Raw genomic sequence first — 20,431 nt, 5'->3', positions numbered from 1 at the left:
ATGTTTTTAAGCATGCTCTTTCAGAAAAAAATACTTTTGAAATTTTGGAAGCGACCCCATTTGTATATTCTAATAAGAATGAAACTGCAGTCTCAGGATGTGATAACTAGGCTGTCTAATACATTGCAGGTAGTTCTACCCTAGCCTTGGTTTGTGGGCGGTAACTTGCTGCTAAAAATACACAAGCTTTGCCTTTAATTCATTAGTCGCACCACACCATGCTGTGGACATGAGTTGGTGAAATAAATTCACATTATCTACCAGTTTGTTGGTACTCTCAGTTTCACCGAGATGACATCTGCCTCCAACTTGGTTATTCACTACTCCTGACTGAGGAGTTCTAATAAGAACAAAACTGCAGTCTCAGGATGTCATAACCAGGGTGCCTGGTATATTACATGTAGTTCTGGGGGGGGGGGGCTCAGCCTTGGCTCAGGTGGTAACTTACTGCTAAAAATATCAACAAAATGTTTCAAAAAGATTTAAAAAATAATTTCGTTTATGTATTTAGAAACAAAAACTTGTCATCAAAAGGAAATTACTTAAATTTTAAGGGAAGACAATCTTATAAAAAAGTCTTTGTAAAAAGAATTGATAGAATTCCTAATCCATACGCGAAAAATATTTTTAAAACAAAATATCATAGACATAAAAATATTAGATGCTATTACTATTTTGGAGGTTTAATAGTTTTTTTAGACAAATATTCTAATTTGCAGTAGTATTATACAAATCATTTAATCAAATGAATATCTGATATTCTCTTTTGATGAACCAATATGCTTTGTTAGAAGCTCATCATATAAGGTCAATTCTCTATAAACTTGTAATGGCACACACAGAAGCTGTACGGGCATTTTTTTTAGCATTTTCGTAAAATTATAAAGTTATTGCTTAGAAAAGTTATTCTATAACTTTTGGTTCAAACGAGGGCCAATTGAATTTCCATAAATTTTTCAAGTTATTTGTGGCTTTCTGATACATCATGACAGGGAACTTTTACATGAGACATAGGGCAGCTTAAAGTACAAGTAGATCTTATTATTAGTATGAATTATGTATTTTTATGACATATTTCGGCATCAACATACAACATTTATATTTCTATAGTTTCTTAAGGAAAAAAAAACACTACTTCTCATACAAAATAAAAACTTCCATATTAAAAACATGATACTACAAATATTTTTTTACTTTTCTGAGATCAATTTGGAGTATAATAATTTTAATATTATTATTAATATATGAAATATTAAATACTGTATACATTCTTTTTTGAAATACAATTTAATAAAGTTATTACAAAATAGTCTTTCCTCTTTACAATCATGCATTTAATTTCAAGGGACTTTATAAGATTTTCCTGCAAATATGTTATGAGTTGTTTTGGATATATTTCAAAAATTTTTAAAAGATATGAGGTTTTTTAGTCTGGAAACTTTACGTTCAGTATTTTATTATTAATGCAAGTAGAAAATGTTCCCAATGTATCTTCAGTGAAAAGATTGCAATACAAGTCTTCAAGCAACTTCTGGTATCATTTTGGATTTTTGCAGAAGGCATAGCTTCAAATCTAAGTTACTGTAGATTAAATATAAGCATGCATCACAATTTTTAGCTCTTGGTTTGACTATCCAAAATGGACGCAGTCATCAAAGTGCTACTAGTTTTTTTTTTATACAAATTAATAACTGTATCAAATAGGTATCTTTTTTTTTTCAGTTTTCCTAGTAACAAATTCCTTTTTTTATCGACTGCCATACAGTTATTGTTATCGTCTGTAAAAAAATGCTGAATAGCTTGTTTATGACTTTCAGGTATTTTAATTCTTCGAGTTCCAGGCCATTGAGATTAGATTTTTGCCACTTCTCTGAAACATTGGGCTTTCTTAAGGTATCCAATGCCAATACTTTGGAACAAGACTACCACAAGATAAATAAATACCTCTGTGCTGAAAAGTAATATAAGAAATAACAACATCAAACAGCACAAATTGCAGATTACTGCCAACATGTGTTTCGGCATTACAAGGAAAAAGGATCGCCTTTTTCATAGCAATGCAAAATAAATGAGTTTATGGATGAAAAGACATCCAACAAAAGCCGACTACCATATACTACTCTTTTAAACATTTATTTATCTTTAGAATGTTTTAAAGTTGAATAATTTTCTTTCAGTTAATTACTAAGGTCATTACTGAATAACGCTTTTTAGACCAATTCTTTTCCCTTTCTGGCTCACCTAACATTTTCTAAAGTTTGACAACATTCTTGTCAAACTTTTCCTGTATTTATCAAGTTTTCTCTGTAAGCCTAAGATCTTTCCATTTCTTTCTTTGTTGTGTTTTTGTCTTCACGTTTTGGATTGTATTTTCTCTGATATGAAATAATTTTGTTGCTGGATATTGTTGGACTTGGAGCTGTAGGAAGCTGAATTGGAACTGGAGTAAGGTGTCTTGTAAAGGGGGACTATATACTTTAGGATCTGATAATGGCTCATTTTAATGCATAAACGTGATAGTAACGCTGTTCAATATCATTTGTTTAGCTAGGTATACAGAACAGTGCTCGTTCCATGTATTTCTTTAAGGCAGTCCTATGGCTTTGTGGTGTCATATATTTGACTAATTTCCTCAAACCCTCTTCTTTCTTTTCTCAGTATTTTAACATATCCTTTTCTTTCATCTCTTCTTTCTTTTAATGATTATTTTTTCTACGTTGATACCTTAGGCATCTGAAGTGTATACAATTAACATAATTTATGTCAAATGAAGTAAATAATGCAAAAAATATAGATATTTTAAGCTCTCATGATTCCTACATTATGAAAAATTCAATGAGTGAACAAATTTAAGAAATCAAAACTTTTAAATAATGATCAATATACAAAATCTAGTCCTCAAGCACTTAGAACAGTCCCCTGCCGCATTGCCAAACAAGGGATTATACATTTTCAATTCATTGTATAATATTTGCAAAACAATTGGAACATAAATGGTTTCGAAGCTACCAATAAATTTTCGCACACTTCACAGAAATAATAAATAATGTGTGCAAAAATTAAACTAACCAATTTTAATAAAATCACTTTACCAGGGGACTGCATGTCGCAACGACTAAGACGCATACTAAACAATTTCGCCCACTTCCCAATGATTATGTTTCATTTCACGGTAAACAATGTTTGTAAGCATAACAGATTTTTTCTGTAGTAGCTTTGAATTTTAGGCAGAGGACTGTAAAAAAACTTTGGGAAATATTTACATGACGTAACTAAATTTAAAAAATGCGTAACTAGACCGTGTTCTATGAAAAAATTGTAATTCCGTTATTCTATTTCTAGATATCAATCACGAAATATATGTATTGTTAATAGATTTTTGTAAATACAGTAAAACCTGCCACATCCGGACCTGTCACTTCCGGACCTCCCCATATCCGGACGGTTCGCAGAACAAATTTTCAATTTTTGAGTAAGAAACAGTCAAAGTATTTCTTTCTTTCGAACTGTGCGACGGGCGAAAGAAGAAATGAATGGCGCCGCGCCTATAGTTGCATGTGGTATTTCTATTCAGAAGAACTAAAATATGGCGAAATAAAGTGTCTTTTTTTGCCCCCAAATGTGACATCCCTCTGTCAGCCTATGGACCAAGGTGTTATAGAATCTATAAAACGTGTCTATCGACGAAAGTTACTGACGGTTTTGATTGCTGGAATGGATGAAGGAAAAAACGTTACAGAGACTCTAAAAAAAGTGGACATGTTGGATGTGGTGATGTGGGTGGCCCAAGCGTGGGATGACATAAAACCAATAACAATGGTAAGGTCATGGAGGAAGTTGTTACCCAAACCATCTGATGAATCTACGCGAGAGAAACCAGAGGAAGGTAGCAATGAAACTTCCGCCGAAGACGAGATTGCTGAACTAGTAAAGAACCTGCCGGGATGTGAAAAAATGAAGGAAGACGATGTTAACGAGTGGTTGAGTGCAGACGAACAGAACGAATTAAGAGACGGCGATATATTGAACATGGTGTGCAAGAATGATGATAAAAACTCAGACAGCGAAGGGGATGAAAGCACTGACAAAAATCCGGTCGTAAACGTAATGAGCCATTCAGAAGCTTTCAAGTCGTTCGAGGCTCTGCTGTTCTACGTTCAAAGTCAAGAAGATACTTGTGCAAGTGACGTGATGCTCTTAAAAAGGATAAGAGACATGGCTTCAAAAAAACGTGTACAGTGTGGAAAGCAGCAGAAAATAACCAACTTTTTCAAAAGCTAAGTAAATTTTTGTTATTACTATAACTGTGATGTGTAACTTTTTGTAAATAAATTGTGTAACCTTTTGTTTTTCTATGGAGCATATTGTATGTACATACTACTAAGTTTATAAACGTTTAAAACTTTAAATTTTGTTTATAAGAACAGAAATACAGCTTGAAAACACTATAATACAGCTATTTTTAAATGCGGTCTTGATATCCGGATTTTTTGATATCCGGATCGATCTGTCGCCACATTGATCCGGATGTGGCAGGTTCTACTGTACAGTAGATCTTTGTTTTAGGCAGGGGTTACGTTCCATGGAAATGTGCATAAATCAAAACCGTGTAAATTAAGACATAATATTAGTGTTAAAATGTGGGTTAGGTTTCGTAGATAAAAAAAACTTCATTCTAGTGATGAATAATCCTGTAATAAGATTAATGTGCACTTATATCAATTTCTATGCACAATATACGTAAAGAAAACATAAACTAATTTCATGATATTTTATTTGTTTGTGATTTTGAAGCCAAATTTTTACATTAATAGATTGATTTTGGTCCGGTATCACGGGAAAAAAAAATGTGCATTTAAAATATAAGTAGATATTTTATAAGTTAAATTGAGAAAATTCTTTAATTTACTGTTATTAAACTATTTATTAAAGAATAATCTAATAAAGAATTTTTTTTTCTTTCTTTTTTTTTAACTTACAACACTGTGAATGCCTAACAGGGACCAATAGACATCCATTTTTCCATCCTGTGCAGCACCCAATTTACAGCTTTTATTTTTCAAAATTTAGTGGAAGATATATAAAAAAGATAAGCTCAAAATAAAGCTTTGAAAATATTACATTAAAATAATCATAACTCTTCTGTTGATTTTCAATAATTTTTTTTTCCTCAAATTAAGATCAAATGCTTTCAGATTTTCCCTTCCTTGCCACAAGAATTATTGCTTGTTCACTTGCAACGTGAAGTTCAAAATTTCAACTAAACTTTCTTTTTTTTGTGCAGTGCTGAATAATCAAAATAACTCCATACGTAGGATAGTCATTCAAGTCGCCTTCTCTACTCCTTGATGTGACTAGCAATGAAAATCAAACTCAATGCCACTTTTGTCAACAAGGCTCCAGCACCATTAACCATTTTCCTCTTTTGGCGGAAAGTTCACACAGCAGGGCTCCGGACAGATTGTTCGAAACTAAAAGCACACAAGAACAGTTTTGATTCAGGATTTCCCTAACTTTCCCTCGAGCTCCTAGTTTCAGAGAAACGTTCTCAGTGGAAAAGGTCCTGAAGGTCCAACATTCCTGTCTCTAGCGTCAAACGAGTCCTTCTTTTATAATGTATCCCCCACATGACTACGCCGTCTCTGTGGCGACATTTCTGAGTACTACAATTGACAGACAAATGTCCTGTTACTATCCTGTGCACTTGTGTGGTCGACAAATAAGCCTAACCCCAGCTAATAAAACACTATTTTGATTTTTACTCATTAGCGTAGAAAAAGTGGAAATGGTGCTCAAATTGCGTTCAGAAGTTTTTTCAAAAACAAACACTTATGAGTACAGGTGTGACTTTGTATTGCAATATTTTCACTATCTTTCTCTCAATTTTAATTTGTTTTAGTTTTGGCGTCTCATGTATTTTTCCCACTTTGATGTGGTTTGTATTGATGATGCAATTTCATATATGTGTCGACGGTCAGAAGCTATTGTATTTTTAAACTTAGAATTTCCATGGGTTTTTCTATAATGTTCTAAACAATTTAAAAAAAATGTTTGAAACGTGCATCTTGACTGCTCATCGTTAGGTAATCTTAATGTGCAATACAGATTCTCGGGTAATTTCAAAATAATATACTAAGGTTTCTTTTTCTTTTTAGATTTTACAGAATTAACACTCAATTAGAATTTACGAATATCAGACTTAATGTTCAAATCGAAAACGTCCATGACATTCAGAATTAATTCTAAAATTAAAAATTGCCGATTGTAGCTGAAACTGACGACTGACCCTGTGACCTCAGCAAAATACTCTTATTCGATAAAACTTGTCTAATGATTTGGCAAGTTTTGGGACATTATTGCACACATACATTTTTTTAATTCCTGAATTTTCCTTCTCATGTGTGCATTGCATACCCATATTTTATCATTCGGCAAATTGAGAATTTCCCAAAAATTTAAGTTCGGGGCGGCCCTGGATCAGTGTTGGCAAAATCAAATTTTGTTCAAGTGAATGTCGGTAAATTGGGAATGCAGCACAATTAGCAGCTGTGAGTTGATTATGTCTTTCAGAAGAAGTCTTCAGTACGATCACAGGATACACTAGACATTCTTATACAAATTATACTAGTGTGTACATGTTTTTTATTATTCTTTCTTCATTAAAAGGTTAACATGTACGCATGGTCAACATTACTTTCTACTCAAATATTTTGGATCTAGACTCAATTGAAAAGGCAAAAATGCCGACTCTATACATAAACTTTCTGAGGGGATCAATGCATGGGCGGATTTATGGGGGGCAGAGGGGGGCAATGCCCCCCTCCAGTTTTGGGAGGACTTAATGTAGTAACAACACATCATCCAAAAATAAAAAAAAATCATTATTTTTTGTTTTTGAATAGTTCAGAAGAGCATGGGTGGATTTATAAGGGGGGGGGGGCAAAGGATGCAATGCCCCCTAGTTTATAGAAGAGTTCATATAGTAACAACTTATCTTCCAAAATCTTATAACAAAAAAAAAAAAAAAAAATCATGATTTTTTTTCTTTTTTGAATAGTTTAATGAGAATGAAGAGAATAGCCAATGTTCTTTTCTGAAGGGAGAAAAGAACAAGAAAAACCCGAACATTAAATACAAATAGTACAGCTGTCACTGGGGTACTGAAAACTGGTCTAAATTCACTATTTTGGACTGAAAACCATTTGGGCAAGTATATGAATGAAAATATAGGCTAAATGAGCTATGCATTCAGCTGCAACACTTATAATAAGTTTGGGACACTCCCTCCCCCTCCCCAATTTTCACTAACAGAACGATCTACTCGTTACGATTTGTCTTCTCTCTTTTGAGAACGCTATTTTCAATTTGCGTGATTTCAAAAATTAGATGTTTGGGTTGTTACAGACGAAAGATTTTGAAGAAACTTCTGGTATCACGCGTTCAAATGAAATTGGCTGATTTGAAATGTATGCTATTGCAAAAGAAGTACATAGCTAAAAGGTTTTTGTACAGCAAAATACTATCAAATGTAACAGTTAACACCATACTCAACGAATGTATGTAACAATGAAACAAAAGACTAGAAAAATTGTCCAACCATTGAACAAACATAACGTAAAATCACTGTAAACAATGCGTTAATTTTTTTAGGGGAAAAAATTAAGAATCTCAATCCCTAGCAGTTCAAAACTAAATTTCTGATTTTCCAGAATCATACATTGTAAGGAAAACGTCTGAATAAAAGAAAAAGTGAGGGAGATATATTTCCGGCACGAAAGCTTTGCACAATTCTTGTAAGATCGCATTATTACCTGATGAAATGTTTTTCTGTGTTTTCTTTATTTTTTAAAGGAAAAAATTTATATATATGAAAATAATAGTTAGAACTGTACTTCACGCACTTGGAAAATTTTCGGCTTGTCTTTTTTTTTTTGAGAAAGAAAAGTAAATACTATCGCAAACTGAATAAATTTCAGTTACCTGAACGTTTCGATTAATTGAATCTTTTTACTTAGAGGGAAAATACCATTTTCCTTACTTTCTAAATACTGTTTAAAAATTAAGGTAAGTCGTAATCATCTAAGTCTAAATGAGACAATTATTGTCATTATTGAAATCTGAGTAAATCAGTCATCAAAAGTTTTGGAAAAATTTGCTGAAATTTGATAAAAACCGATAAAAACCTTACACAGATTGGTAAAATCGTAAAAATCCTTTTAACTGTAAAAACTGACGAATTTTCGTTAAAATTACAAAAAATCAAACAAAAATCTGCAGGTAAGAGTGAATTACATGCAGGGCCGGATTTGCCTATAATAATAGAGACGTACCAAGTAGCACTTTGGTCGAGTAGCCGAGTACCGAGTACTCAGCCTTTCACTACTCGGCCGAGTACCGAGTTACCGAGTACTCGACCTTTCACTACTCGGCCGAGTTACCAAGTACCAATTACGTTTTAAGAAAAACCACCGACACACATGTGATGAATTTTGAACTTATTGGAATAGTAGTATAGACCTTCTTGTCCATATAATAGTTTTTAAAACTAAATTCCTGCTGAAATCCAATTACGCATTACATAAACTATTTTGTTTGTGTCAAAAATTTTATAAAAAAATTATTTTTAAAACTAAAAATAAATAAATAAAAGGTATGATTAATCAAGTTCTGGGGAATTAAAAATTGTTAGCATAAGAGGGGTGTCCGTTAGGAGGGGTTTCACTGTATATACCAATCAATTATAGTTTTAGTCCGCCAAACATAAATAATTTTTTTAATACAACAAATGTGCAGGAACACTTCAGATACGTGTTTCTGCCCCCCCCCCCCCCCCGTTACAAGGAACATCTTTTTCAGTGCATAACATGTGAGCTAAAGAATGTAAAGACATTCCACAAAAAAATCCGACTTTTGTAGGATGCCTTTAAATCTACGAGCTCACATTTTAAACATTGAAAAAGGAATTCCTTGTAACGCCAAAACACGTGTCTGCAGTGTTCTTGCACTGCACTTTTAACATTGTTTTATTTCCTTTTATTTTTTAAGCAAAGGTATTTTTATATTTTTTATAACTAATTTTTGTTTGTAGCAAAAATTCATTTTTAATATAAAAATTCCATATTTTCTATACACTTACCTTTTTTGCATAATTTTTAATTAATAAGTTTTATTAACTTTGGGGACATTAAAATAAAGATTTATTCCATTGAAGCATTACAAACTTCATTATTCTCAAAATTTAAATTTGACTTATAAATTTTAATTGTAAATGATTGCAGAATAAAATGCTCGCTCTTTTTTTTTATAAATTTTAGTACTGCATTGGACAATATTCAATTTTTTGCAACTACTCGGTATTGGCCGAGTATCTGATCAGAATTTGGCCGAGTACCGAGTACTCGGCAAATTGGCCGAGTACCGAGTAGTTACCGAGTACTCGGTACGTCTCTAGCCTATAAGATAAACAAGCTTTAGCTTAGGGCCCCTGCTTTGAAGTGGACCCCTAACTCCCAAAAAATTGTGATTCGTTCCTTAAAAAAATGGAAAGTGTTTGAAAAACTATTTTTATTTTCAAGTAGTTGAAAACCTTGAATATTTGGAAACCTGTGGCTACAAACCTTAAATTTTAAAATTTCTAACAAATTGTAGGGGGAGGAATGCCAAAATGTGTCAAATTCAGCTCCTTGCTACATCTTGCATCAAAAATCTAAAAATCATGGTTCTCGCGTTTGTAACATATTACTTGAAATAAATTTTTTTGTGACTCACATGCTTCATATATTGTTATTTATTTAATCCCGAATGCAGAATTTTGGAAATTCTTTTGTATTGACTGCTTTTATCTTACTTTTACTGCATATTGTTGATCTGTTTAGCCCGGGGGAAAAATGATACAATTAAAGTTTATTTTTTCTTTTAAACTTAAAATAGCCGTTTCTTACAAAGTTTGAACAATACTGTACAACTGTATTATCTACTACTCAATAGGGTGGATCGAAAAAAATGAAATTTCGAATCTTAATTTGGAATACCCACCAAAAGCTGTGCATGAGTAAGAACAATACACATATAAAATATTATCAAGTTTGAACAACTCCTTGAGGGTCCTACCAAGGCTTAAATTTCCTCAAAAATAGGAAAAAAGTTCAATTTTCCAAAATTTTTATGAAAATAATAAGGTTAAAAATTTTTGTTCTAATACCATTAAATTGTTTCCTTTTAACACGCTTTTCACGTATCTCCAAAATTATTTACATTCTTTGCAGTATTAGGTTCGCACACAAGTTCGTAAAATTTCGTGAAATTTCCAAAAACTGACTTTTTTCAAGCCTTTTTACACATAGCAATATTTTTTCTTTTAAAGTCCTTTTTTTTTGCAATGACTGTGCAGAATGCAGTTTTAAATGGAAATGAAATCATACTTTATTATACTAACAGCCCAGCACCTACGACAAGGAGCGTAATTTCTTCAAAGTGGACCAGTGGTCAATTGTCGCACCTGTCTAGCAATTTACCTATTGGTCCTGCGAAAATTCACATGGACCAGCAGTTTCACCATCAAGCAATGTGAACAGGTGACGCAAAGACTGCTCGTATGCAGTTCGCAGATTAACCATGGGACAGGATGTCCAATTTTATTCTCTATGGCCGCAATTGTACTGTTCTTTTTTCTGGTATATTCTTTGCCGTGCCATCACAGCCAAAAGCTAAACGATCCTTAAAGCTTAAAGAAATTTTCAGTTCAAAAATCACATTGCTGTCGCGACATGTTTTCCCGTTCCAGAGGTTGGCGTCACATGACTTAAATAAAGAGAATTGGAATTTTCAACCATGGATTCCTCGCTTATGGTTCTTGGTGTGTATCTGCCTGCAACCATTTCTTTTTGTCAAAGTTTTGTCTTTTCGGCTATCCAAAAATTTACTTTTCAAACCCTTTCACTTCTAGGTTGCAGGTCTTGAAGAGAAGCACGTACTTCGTCTGTGACACTTCTGTCGCTGTCTTCGAATTTAATTCCAATCAACGACTTTAGAGCGACAATTATTTAACACAAAATCAAAATCCTGTAATGTTTCTGAAGCAACTGCTGCAGCACATCGCACACCTGTCAGAAATGCCGTACTGGTAGCACACTCTTGATAGTGTTGGCTGAGAAAGTCTCATTTGCTCCACTTTTGAAGTGACATCAGCACCAAAAAATGTTGATGGCTCTTTTAGCGGGAGTATAGCCGTTGCAAATTTTTCTTCTTCTGGAATTGAAACAAAACTTTTTCTGTTCCTCATCAATGTTATTACAGCATCTCGTTACATAAGTGAAAATCAAAAAAAAATTATTGATCCTGTCATTCAACGAAATGCCTATTTTTGGTACCCGGAAAATATTCTCTTAACAGTGATCACTGATGAACTAAGTACATTAGAGAATTGGCTTTGCGAAAATTTTGAAGGACAGACAAGTGGCATCTGTTCATGAAGAAATAAGACAATTCTATTATTCAAGTATTAACTTTAATGCATCGATGTTATCAACCGGCAAGAATGTGCAATAACTGCCCCCCCCCCTCTCCTATTTTAGCTGGCATATCTAATGAAAGTCTTCAACAATAAATTGAAAACACCAATGCAAATTTTGCGTTTGTTTAGTTCTGTCACACTCAGGTGGTGGAAGGCTGTGCTAATGTGGTGACAGAAGCTTCTTTGTTTGTGATTAGTCAATCGGCAAGAGATGGCTTCATAAGAGCAAAAATCAAATCTCGAAGTATCATGTCATAGTTTGAATCAAAAAATGATTTCAAAGAGGTTTCATGAATGGATGTGACGAACTGACTATTTTCTGTGGCTTTAACTAACTGATACTATTCAAGTCCCTCATTTTGTGAAACATTGATGCTTATATGTCAGAGCAACTGTGTGTGAGTAAATATACATTCTTTGTAACCAATGCACTTCTCTCTACATTTTTTACTTAATACAATTAAATCATTTTGATAGTTTACATCTAATGTGAAATAAGTAATAACTTTATACTTATTACACTTGGGTTGGCAGATGGAAAAGGTAGAATGGAACTCGAAATGCAGCCATTTGTTTTTAGTGGATGCTGGACTGTTAATGTAATAAAGTTTAACTTCATTTTTTTTTAAAACTACATCCTGTGCAGGCATTTTAAAAAAGAAAATTGGACTTTAAAAGAAGAAATATTGCAATGTGCAAAAAAGCTTTAAAAAAAGTCAGTTTTTGGTTAATTTTGTAAAACTTAACGGCTTATGTGCGAACTTAATGGTGCAAAGACTGTAAATAATTGTGAAGATACATGAAAAGAGTGTTCGAAGGAAGCATTTTAACCGTATTATAACAAGAATTTTAAACACTAGTATTTTTATAAAAATTTTGGAAAATTGAACTTTTTTTCTATTTTTGGAGAAATTCAAGCCTTGGTAGGACCCTCAAAGAGTTGTTCAAACTTAATAATATTTTACAAGTGTATTGTACTTACACATGCACAGCTTTTGGCAGGTATTCCAAAATTAAGATTCGAAATTTCGTTTTTTTCGATCCACCCTACTACTCAATTTCAGAGACTGGAAAGTGCAAATTATTGGTTCTAAAATCCCTGAAAAGAATTGGCGCAGTATAGCCTACCAGGGCTCTTCAGCCAAAAACCCAATCTAACTAACCAAACCTTGAAAATAATTAGACAAGTCTTTGAAACTCCTAAGCAAAGTGTGCTTCAATTTTATTTATTATCAAGTGTATAAATTAAGAATTGTTCAAATGGGTAGTATGTTACTCTCTTTATACCTATTCTCTAAATCTGTGCACCATTTCTTTTAAAGTATTAACTTGCCTCACAAAGCACTTTTAAAGTGTAAAACTTTTTAAAAAAATGATTTGCCTATTATATCTAATTAACCCTTATAAGACTTCAAAATGCAGAATTTTATATCCATTTTATATATTTTCCTCCCAAGATCCCCGGGCCGCCTAAAATTGGAGATATTCAATATCCCACTTAAAAGGGAGCCTTGCGTCACTCTCTTAATACCAGCCCCCTCTCTTTTAAGGTCAATTCAAAAAGGACAGCATGATTACACACAGTAATGAAAACGGAACATAAAAAAGTAAAGAATGGCCTTATGCATCACAGAAAACAGATAAAAACATGGGAGAGGGGGAGGGCAATTAAAAATGTTGCTCCAAGAAAAAATCCTGCCCCCCCAAGAACTCAGTCCTAAATCCGCCTATGGATCAATGCTTATTGTATCGGCAAAATGAGCTGTCGCGAAGTAAGCAATCAGCATAGTCAGGGTTCATACTCTATTCGGATGAAAGAATTCCATGACTTTTTCACGACTTCATAAAAAAATTTCATGACCTTGTTACATTAAGAGGTACTATTTAATTCAAACTGGAAATTTTTTGGAAATGAGCATTAGCGAAACTTCTACTTGAATGCTTCTACCTCATCGAAGCACTTACTTGTGATTGAAAAATATCAGTGTACACCTAAAAACTAAACTATTCTTATTTGACTTCATCATATAACTTTTAGTAAAGTTAGTAAAACTACAGTGAATGAAATATAAGGATACTTAAATGTCTAATAATCTTTATGAACAGGTAGAATGATAATGAATGGGACAAAGGTTGAATGGGTCATTACTAAGTTTCAATTAATCTGCTTCGAAGGTTGCCTTCAAATGCAAAGCATCAGCAGTGCATTTAAGCATACACATAGCTTAACAGTACTTTGATTCATTAAAGAAAAACCATTCTTTAGTAAATTCACGTTTCTAAACCAAATATTTATATTTAAAAAAAAAGAAAGAAAAGCATTCAGTAGCGAATAAATATTCAGATTCAAATGTACTTGTTTACTTATTTGCACATTTTCAAATGCATATAAATTAGTATGTTCAGAAATTTTCCTGACATTGAACGTAGCAGTGGGTCGCATGGATTAGTTCTGCGGGCCGCATGTTGGGCAGTACTGTTTTAGAGTATTAGAATTCTCCTACTCCTGTGTTTTATCACCTAACCAAAGATCTTCATTTTCTAAAACTATCAACAAGTTGAGATAAACTCTGATAAATTTAGTAATAAAGTTTTTACGAGTGATGGAAACAAACTCGGATGCAATTGAATTGCATTTTTTAAGTGGGCATGGCAAAATCAAGAATGTGCAAGTTCGCTACCACAGAATATAAAAGTCTTGAAAATAATGGTAAATGCAAAATGAGTGATGTCCAAGCAGTAAAATCACATTGCAAAAAAAAGACGAGCGGCTGCTACAGAAGTGGATATAATGAGATTTCAAAATTCAGAATTATTTTTGGGATCGATCAATTTTCTAGTTTTAATATGTAAGACTGTTAAATCACTCAATATTTCTGATGCTCTTTTAGCAACTGTTACTTTCTTTTTAGCCAGGACATTTTTTCATGACTTTAAATAATTTTCCATGACTTTGAATGAAAATTTCATTTTTCCATGACTTTTCCAGGTCTGAAATTCGTTAAATTTTTTTCCATGACTTTCCAGGATTTCCATGACCCGAACGAACCCTGTAAGAAGCATACTAAACAATTTTGCCCACTTCCCAATGATTATGTTTCATTTCCCGGTAAACAATGTTTGTAAGCATAACAGATTTTTTCTGTAGTAGCTTTGAATTTTAGGCAGAGGACTGCAAAAAAACTTAGGGAAATATTTACATGACATAACTAAATTTAAAAAATGCGTAACTGGACCGTGTTCTATGAAAGAATTGTAATTCTGTTATTCTATTTTTAGATATCAATCACGAAATATATGTATTGTTAATAGATTTTTGTAAATACAGTAGATCTTTGTTTTAGGCAGGGGTTACGTTCCATGGAAATGTGCATAAATCAAAACCATGTAAATTAAGACTTAATATTAGTGTTAAAATGTGGTTTAGGTTTCGTAGATCCTACCTACAAGTTATTTAATAACACAACAAACAAAAGGATTTTTTAAACTGTTAGAACTGGAACTAAGGTCAATATTGCAACTTTGAAATGAATATCATTTTTAGAGAAGATAATTACAAAATGAAGTACAAGTTTTAAAACGCAAGCACTTTAGTTATTTCCTTCACGAATAATTTCAATACAAAACCCAGGTAAACATAAGTGCTCCTCCCAAACTTTTAGTCTGATACAATATCAGCGGAGTAAGAGTGAAAGTTGTCGAGTTAGACTGATTTTGGTTGTAAAGTTTTGGTCTAAGATTCTAAAATTTCAGGTGTAAGAGTAAGGAGCTGATCATTTTAGATCCGAATTTGCAGCCATGCTTTTCACATTTAATTCAAAAAGAATCAAACTGTATTATGGTCCAACCTGAATAGGCCATTTCAAATTTGCTACTTCTAAACGTTTTATCAACTTCATGCAAGGAAATCCTAAATGTAATTTCACTGCATTAATACATAAAAGTAAAGTATTATTAACTCTTTTGAGCTACCTTTTCCAAGCCAAAATATGACAACAGATAAAACCAATTATTTGACATTTTACCTGTAAAAGACTTTATTTTCAAACAATACATTCTGCTTAAACTTTGATAAACAGTGGATTAGGTGATCCATCTCTGACATTTACTAACATCAATGAATGTTTACAGTATTAAAAAATAAAATGTTGAGAACGAATAATCATAAAATATAAAATGAACTCACGGCTTTAACAATCCGCTTCTCTGGTGGAGATTTAACTAACCATCCTTCATACACTACGCCTTCCATCTCAAATTTCTCGGGCTCAAAACTGGATAAGCATAATTTTCTGGACTTGATATACTGACACAACAACAAAGATCCTCGCGTTTTAACACTTTGGAAAATATCTAAGCCACATGTTAAGGCAATTTAAAGGCACTTTGTAAACATTAACCACGTCTTCAACAGGATCAAAATAATTTTTCAGTGGGAAGATCGACGAGAAAATAACATCATTCCAAAAATATTTAAGGAAAGATAGATTGTGCATGCAACATTCGTAGTCAAATCGATTTTTGTATTATACAAAAAACAACAGAGGTTAAAATAACATAAAAACTCTTCACAAACGAAAACACAACGACGGGAGATTACTTCAGCAATGTTTAATGACTTATTGCCATTCCAAGAAAAGTGTTTCCAAGATTACTCATTTTTTGAGAAAAAAAAGACAAAAACAAAAGGAAACTTTTGAAGCATATTAAAGGGTAATTTAATTAAAAATATATCAAACCAACAAAAGGAGATTCATTGTTTAAGTTTTTAATGTGAATAGCTTGATCGGAAAACAGCATTGGCCTTGAGCATATTATTTAAAGAAATTTGTTTTGTGCACTACCACAGTAGTTTCTAAACCTTTTAATTTTGGCAGAAACGTGTCGCAGGCAATTTTTTTAAACTCATCAGGGGTTTTTTCATTTAAAAAGGTTTTATGCAACGTAGGCGACAAAAAGAAATTCTAGGGATCAGTTTTAATAGTTTTTTTTCCTCCATGATTGCTTCAAATTTCTACTTTTACTTTCATTTTAAATGGATTGTATTGCCAAAATTACAATAAATTCTAGAAATTTAAAGGGACTTAGCATCAGTTTCAGACATTTTCGTCCTAATTAACACATTAAAAACTCATGTTTTTAATTGAAAATAGTGTATACATCATACTCTTTATTTTTAAGAAATGACCATTGAAAAAAAATCAGACATTTTTGTACACATATTCGAAAATATTAAAGAGTCAGAAAACAACTGTAAATGAGCTTGTAAGAGTCCTGATTTTCTGTGAGCGATTCTAATCGTAAATTTTTCTTTGATTTATGAAGAAAATAAATATTTATCCCTAAGTTTCGGTTTCTCCAGATGGAGTAACGTGCTTCATCGTTTCTCCGAAAATGGAGAACGTGCATATGCTTGTCAACAATGACATTATATATCTTCCACTGTGCCAACTTTTTATTTTCCTTTTAACCAAAGTCAGTTGCCTCCTTCTTAACCGAAAATCAAATATGTAATTTGAAACATGGGATCAAACGCTTCAGTGTTACAATGGCACTGTCGAAATTGCACATCCATCAATCCAACGGAGAGAGGATCTTGTTTGGTTTGTGGTGATCGACGCAGGTTAAATAGTTCACCGAAGTTGTTATCACAAAATCCGCATCAGAGCAACAAGATAAACACTTCGTCGCGTTCGAAGAAGACGGGGCAAAATTCGCGATCGCAGAACAAGGAAGTGGAAGAAATTGAATTGTCACATATTGTTTGTGCCCCCACTCCTGACAGAGCGGTGAACTTGGCCACAGCTGAAAATGAAACACGGTTAGTTATAACTTGAATCTTATTTTGTGTTGCATGAATAAACAAAAGGTTTGATTTCTAAGCTTTAATTTGTTTAGAAGTTTACATTTTGTTTTGTACATGGGTAAATGCATATCATCATCAGTCTGTTTGAAACACTTTACCTTATTTTTTTCTTTCATTTCAGTTTCGATATTTCAAATTATGTATTTTATTTATCAACAGATTATCATATTTGAATTTTTGTCGTAATTTTATCAGACTTTATTCTTCAGTCATATATAAAGTTAAATATTAACTGGAGAACAAATAATTTAGTTGTATATTCTTGATGAGGGTTAAATTAGTTGTGGTTGCGTTCACTTTTAAGTTTTATCTGATTTTTTTCTCTACTGTAGAACAATGTAGGTAAGCAAAATTCAGTTGAGATTTCGAAATATGTGCGTTGAAATGTTAATGCTTATTTTATTTAATTTTTCTCAAAGCTATATAATGTTAGAAATTTTCTTGTAAAGTGTTGTTTTTTATGCATTCAAGCAAAGCATAAGAGATATTTTACAGCCTCACTTCGATTTAAAAAAGATATTGTATGTATTGTACTCCTCAGTTTTTCTTATGATTATTAAAACCCTCCCTTTTCTTTTGTGGGTTACATTATCTGGTTAAACAAAGTGTCATAGGGATGATTCTTGGTCAAAAAGCAAAATTATCATCTAAAAATTTCCTTACATTTGACTAATAAGATAGCTAAATTTTACATGGAGCAAGCATATTTATTCACTTAACCGATATAATTAATAAACATTTGCTTTATCGAAATGAATAAGGGGATCAGTCTAACATCCCTGGATTTTCTGGTTAAATATTGGTCACATTTCGGGTTAATATTGGTTGCTTAAATTTTATAGTGAACCTAACTAACCTTTATTCAGTACTAGAGACGTACCAAGTACTCGGTAACTACTCGGTACTCGGCCTACTCGGCCAATTTGCCGAGTACTCGGTACTCGGCCAAATTCTGATCAGATACTCGGCCAATACCGAGTAGTTGCAAAAAATTGAATATTGTCAAAGGCAAATACCAAAATTTATAGAAAAAAGAGCAAACATTATATTCTGCAAACATTTACAATTAAAATTTATAAGTCAAATTTTAAATTTTGAGAATAATGAAGTTTGTAAAGCTTCAATGGAATAAATCTTTATTTTAATGTCCCCAAAGTTGATAAAAATTATTTATGTAAAATTATGCAAAAAAAAAAGTATAGAAAATATGGAATTTTTACGTTAAAAATGGATTTTTGTTACAAACAAAAATTAACTATAAAAACTTATGAAAATACCTTTGCTTAAAAAAATAAAAGGAAGTAAAACAACGTTAAAAGCAAAGTGCAGGAACACTGTTCCTGCACTTTGCTTTTAACGTTCCTTGTAACGACGTTCCTTGTAACGGGCGGGGGGGGGGGGGGGCAGAAACACATGTCTGCAGTGTTCCTGCACATTTGTTGTATTAAAATTATTTATGTTTTGCGGACTAAAACTATAATTGATTGGTATAAATTTGTTTTAATTCCAACTTGATTAATCATACCTTTTATTTATTTATTTTTAATTTTAAAAATAATTTTTTTGTAAAATTTTTGACACAAACAAAATTGTTTATATAATGTGTAAATTGAATTTCAGCAGGAATTTAGTTTTAAAAACTATCATATGGACAAGGAGGTCTATACTACTATTCAATAAGTTCAAAATTCATCACATGTGTGTCGGAGGTTCTTCATAAAACATAATTGGTACTTGGTAACTCGGCCGAGTAGTAAAAGGCCGAGTACTCGGTACTCGGCTACTCGGCGAAAGTGCTACTCGGTACGTCTCTATTCAGTACAATTTCACCAAAAACACTGCTTGCAATGATTTCATTTGTGCTCCTTCCAATTTTTATTTGAAAGTACAGTCAAACCTCGTTTTAGGAAATTTACGAGACCATAAGAATTAACTGATTTGTACATTGTTTAACGGATTTTATCTTATCTGCTAATTTTGAAGTGATTTTAACTCACAGAGCCAAACAAGTATTTCATATAAAGCGATTACTTCATGTTAAATGATTTCATGTAACAAGGTTTGACTGTACCTAATGATTGAGAAAAGATTGCATTCATATATCCACTAGGGCCATATCCACTAGGGCTGAGCGATATAAGAATTTCAATACTGCGATATATATCGCTCTTCCAATATTCAATATTTTCGATATATCAATATATTTAGGTCATTAAATTCAACATTTTATGGAGGGGGGGGGGCTGCAAAGCTAAAACAAAATGCAATGCCTATTATATATAAGTTGGTATCTGCAACAGAGAAAAGTCATAGTAGGCCATCTTGGGGGAATGAATATTTCAGCAATTTCTTCTTATAATAATAGCTACAACAAGGATGCTCGTGTGTGTGTGCGGGGGGGGGAGGGGGGTCATGAGGCAGATTATACCACAAAAACTTTTGGAGAAATTCCTTTAGAAGAATTTAAGTCTTTTTATTAGTGGGTCGCAATTCTTTGGGGAAATAATCCGTTCTTATCATGAATCATTCGGCAATGATAGCAGGAAGTGTTGCCAGTTTGCAAACGACCCCTTACCTTTCGTCGCCTATCCAAGAATTATAGAAATTTGGCTCATTAGATCACTGATAACTTTTTAGATTTTAAAGATATATCAAGGTGGAATTTTTTTATGAGTTTTGGATATGAGCTTTACGTTATAAATTGCTATCTCTTGTGCATGCGCAATGAAAAATGAATTGCTTTAAATGTTCATATTTCTTTAAATTTTCAATATTTTAACTTCAAATTTTATTACTATATTTCTCTAATATGCTGTCAAATATTCTGAAAGTTTAGTAACGTTTGAAAAAAAAACTGCGTGATATGAGCCGAAAACCTTAAAAAATTTGCATTTTTGAAAGAAATGCCAATTACCTCCGTGGGTATTAGAGATACTTTCACGAAAATATAAAAATAAATTTTAGATAGGTTTTTATTTTATTTCTGAAATTCATAGGTTATTCCCAGCTTTTTACAATGAACAAGAAGTTCCGTCTAGAACTAAACAAGCCTA

The 20,431-nt window shown here is 32.5% G+C and overlaps 2 protein-coding genes across 2 annotated transcripts in view; one reads left to right on the top strand and one right to left on the bottom strand.

Annotated features, from left to right (window-relative positions):
• Positions 1-15,764, bottom strand: part of LOC129227079 (GRB2-associated-binding protein 1-like) — a 52,300-nt gene extending 36,536 nt beyond the window's left edge. Inside the window, exon 1 of the mRNA XM_054861713.1 lies at positions 15,699-15,764. Coding sequence (XP_054717688.1) covers positions 15,699-15,764 — 66 coding nt within the window. The remainder of the gene's footprint in view (positions 1-15,698) is intronic.
• A 1,270-nt stretch (positions 15,765-17,034) lies between these two features.
• The window catches only part of LOC129227066 (calpain-15-like), an 82,359-nt gene continuing 78,962 nt past the window's right edge, over positions 17,035-20,431 (top strand). Inside the window, exon 1 of the mRNA XM_054861712.1 lies at positions 17,035-17,333. Within this exon, the coding sequence (XP_054717687.1) occupies positions 17,035-17,333 (299 nt within the window). The remainder of the gene's footprint in view (positions 17,334-20,431) is intronic.

The sequence above is a fragment of the Uloborus diversus genome, chromosome 1 (assembly GCF_026930045.1).
Source record: "Uloborus diversus isolate 005 chromosome 1, Udiv.v.3.1, whole genome shotgun sequence".
Lineage (NCBI taxonomy): Eukaryota > Metazoa > Arthropoda > Arachnida > Araneae > Uloboridae > Uloborus > Uloborus diversus.
Note: the sequence above shows the minus strand (reverse complement) of the source record. Positions and strands in the feature narration are given on the sequence as shown.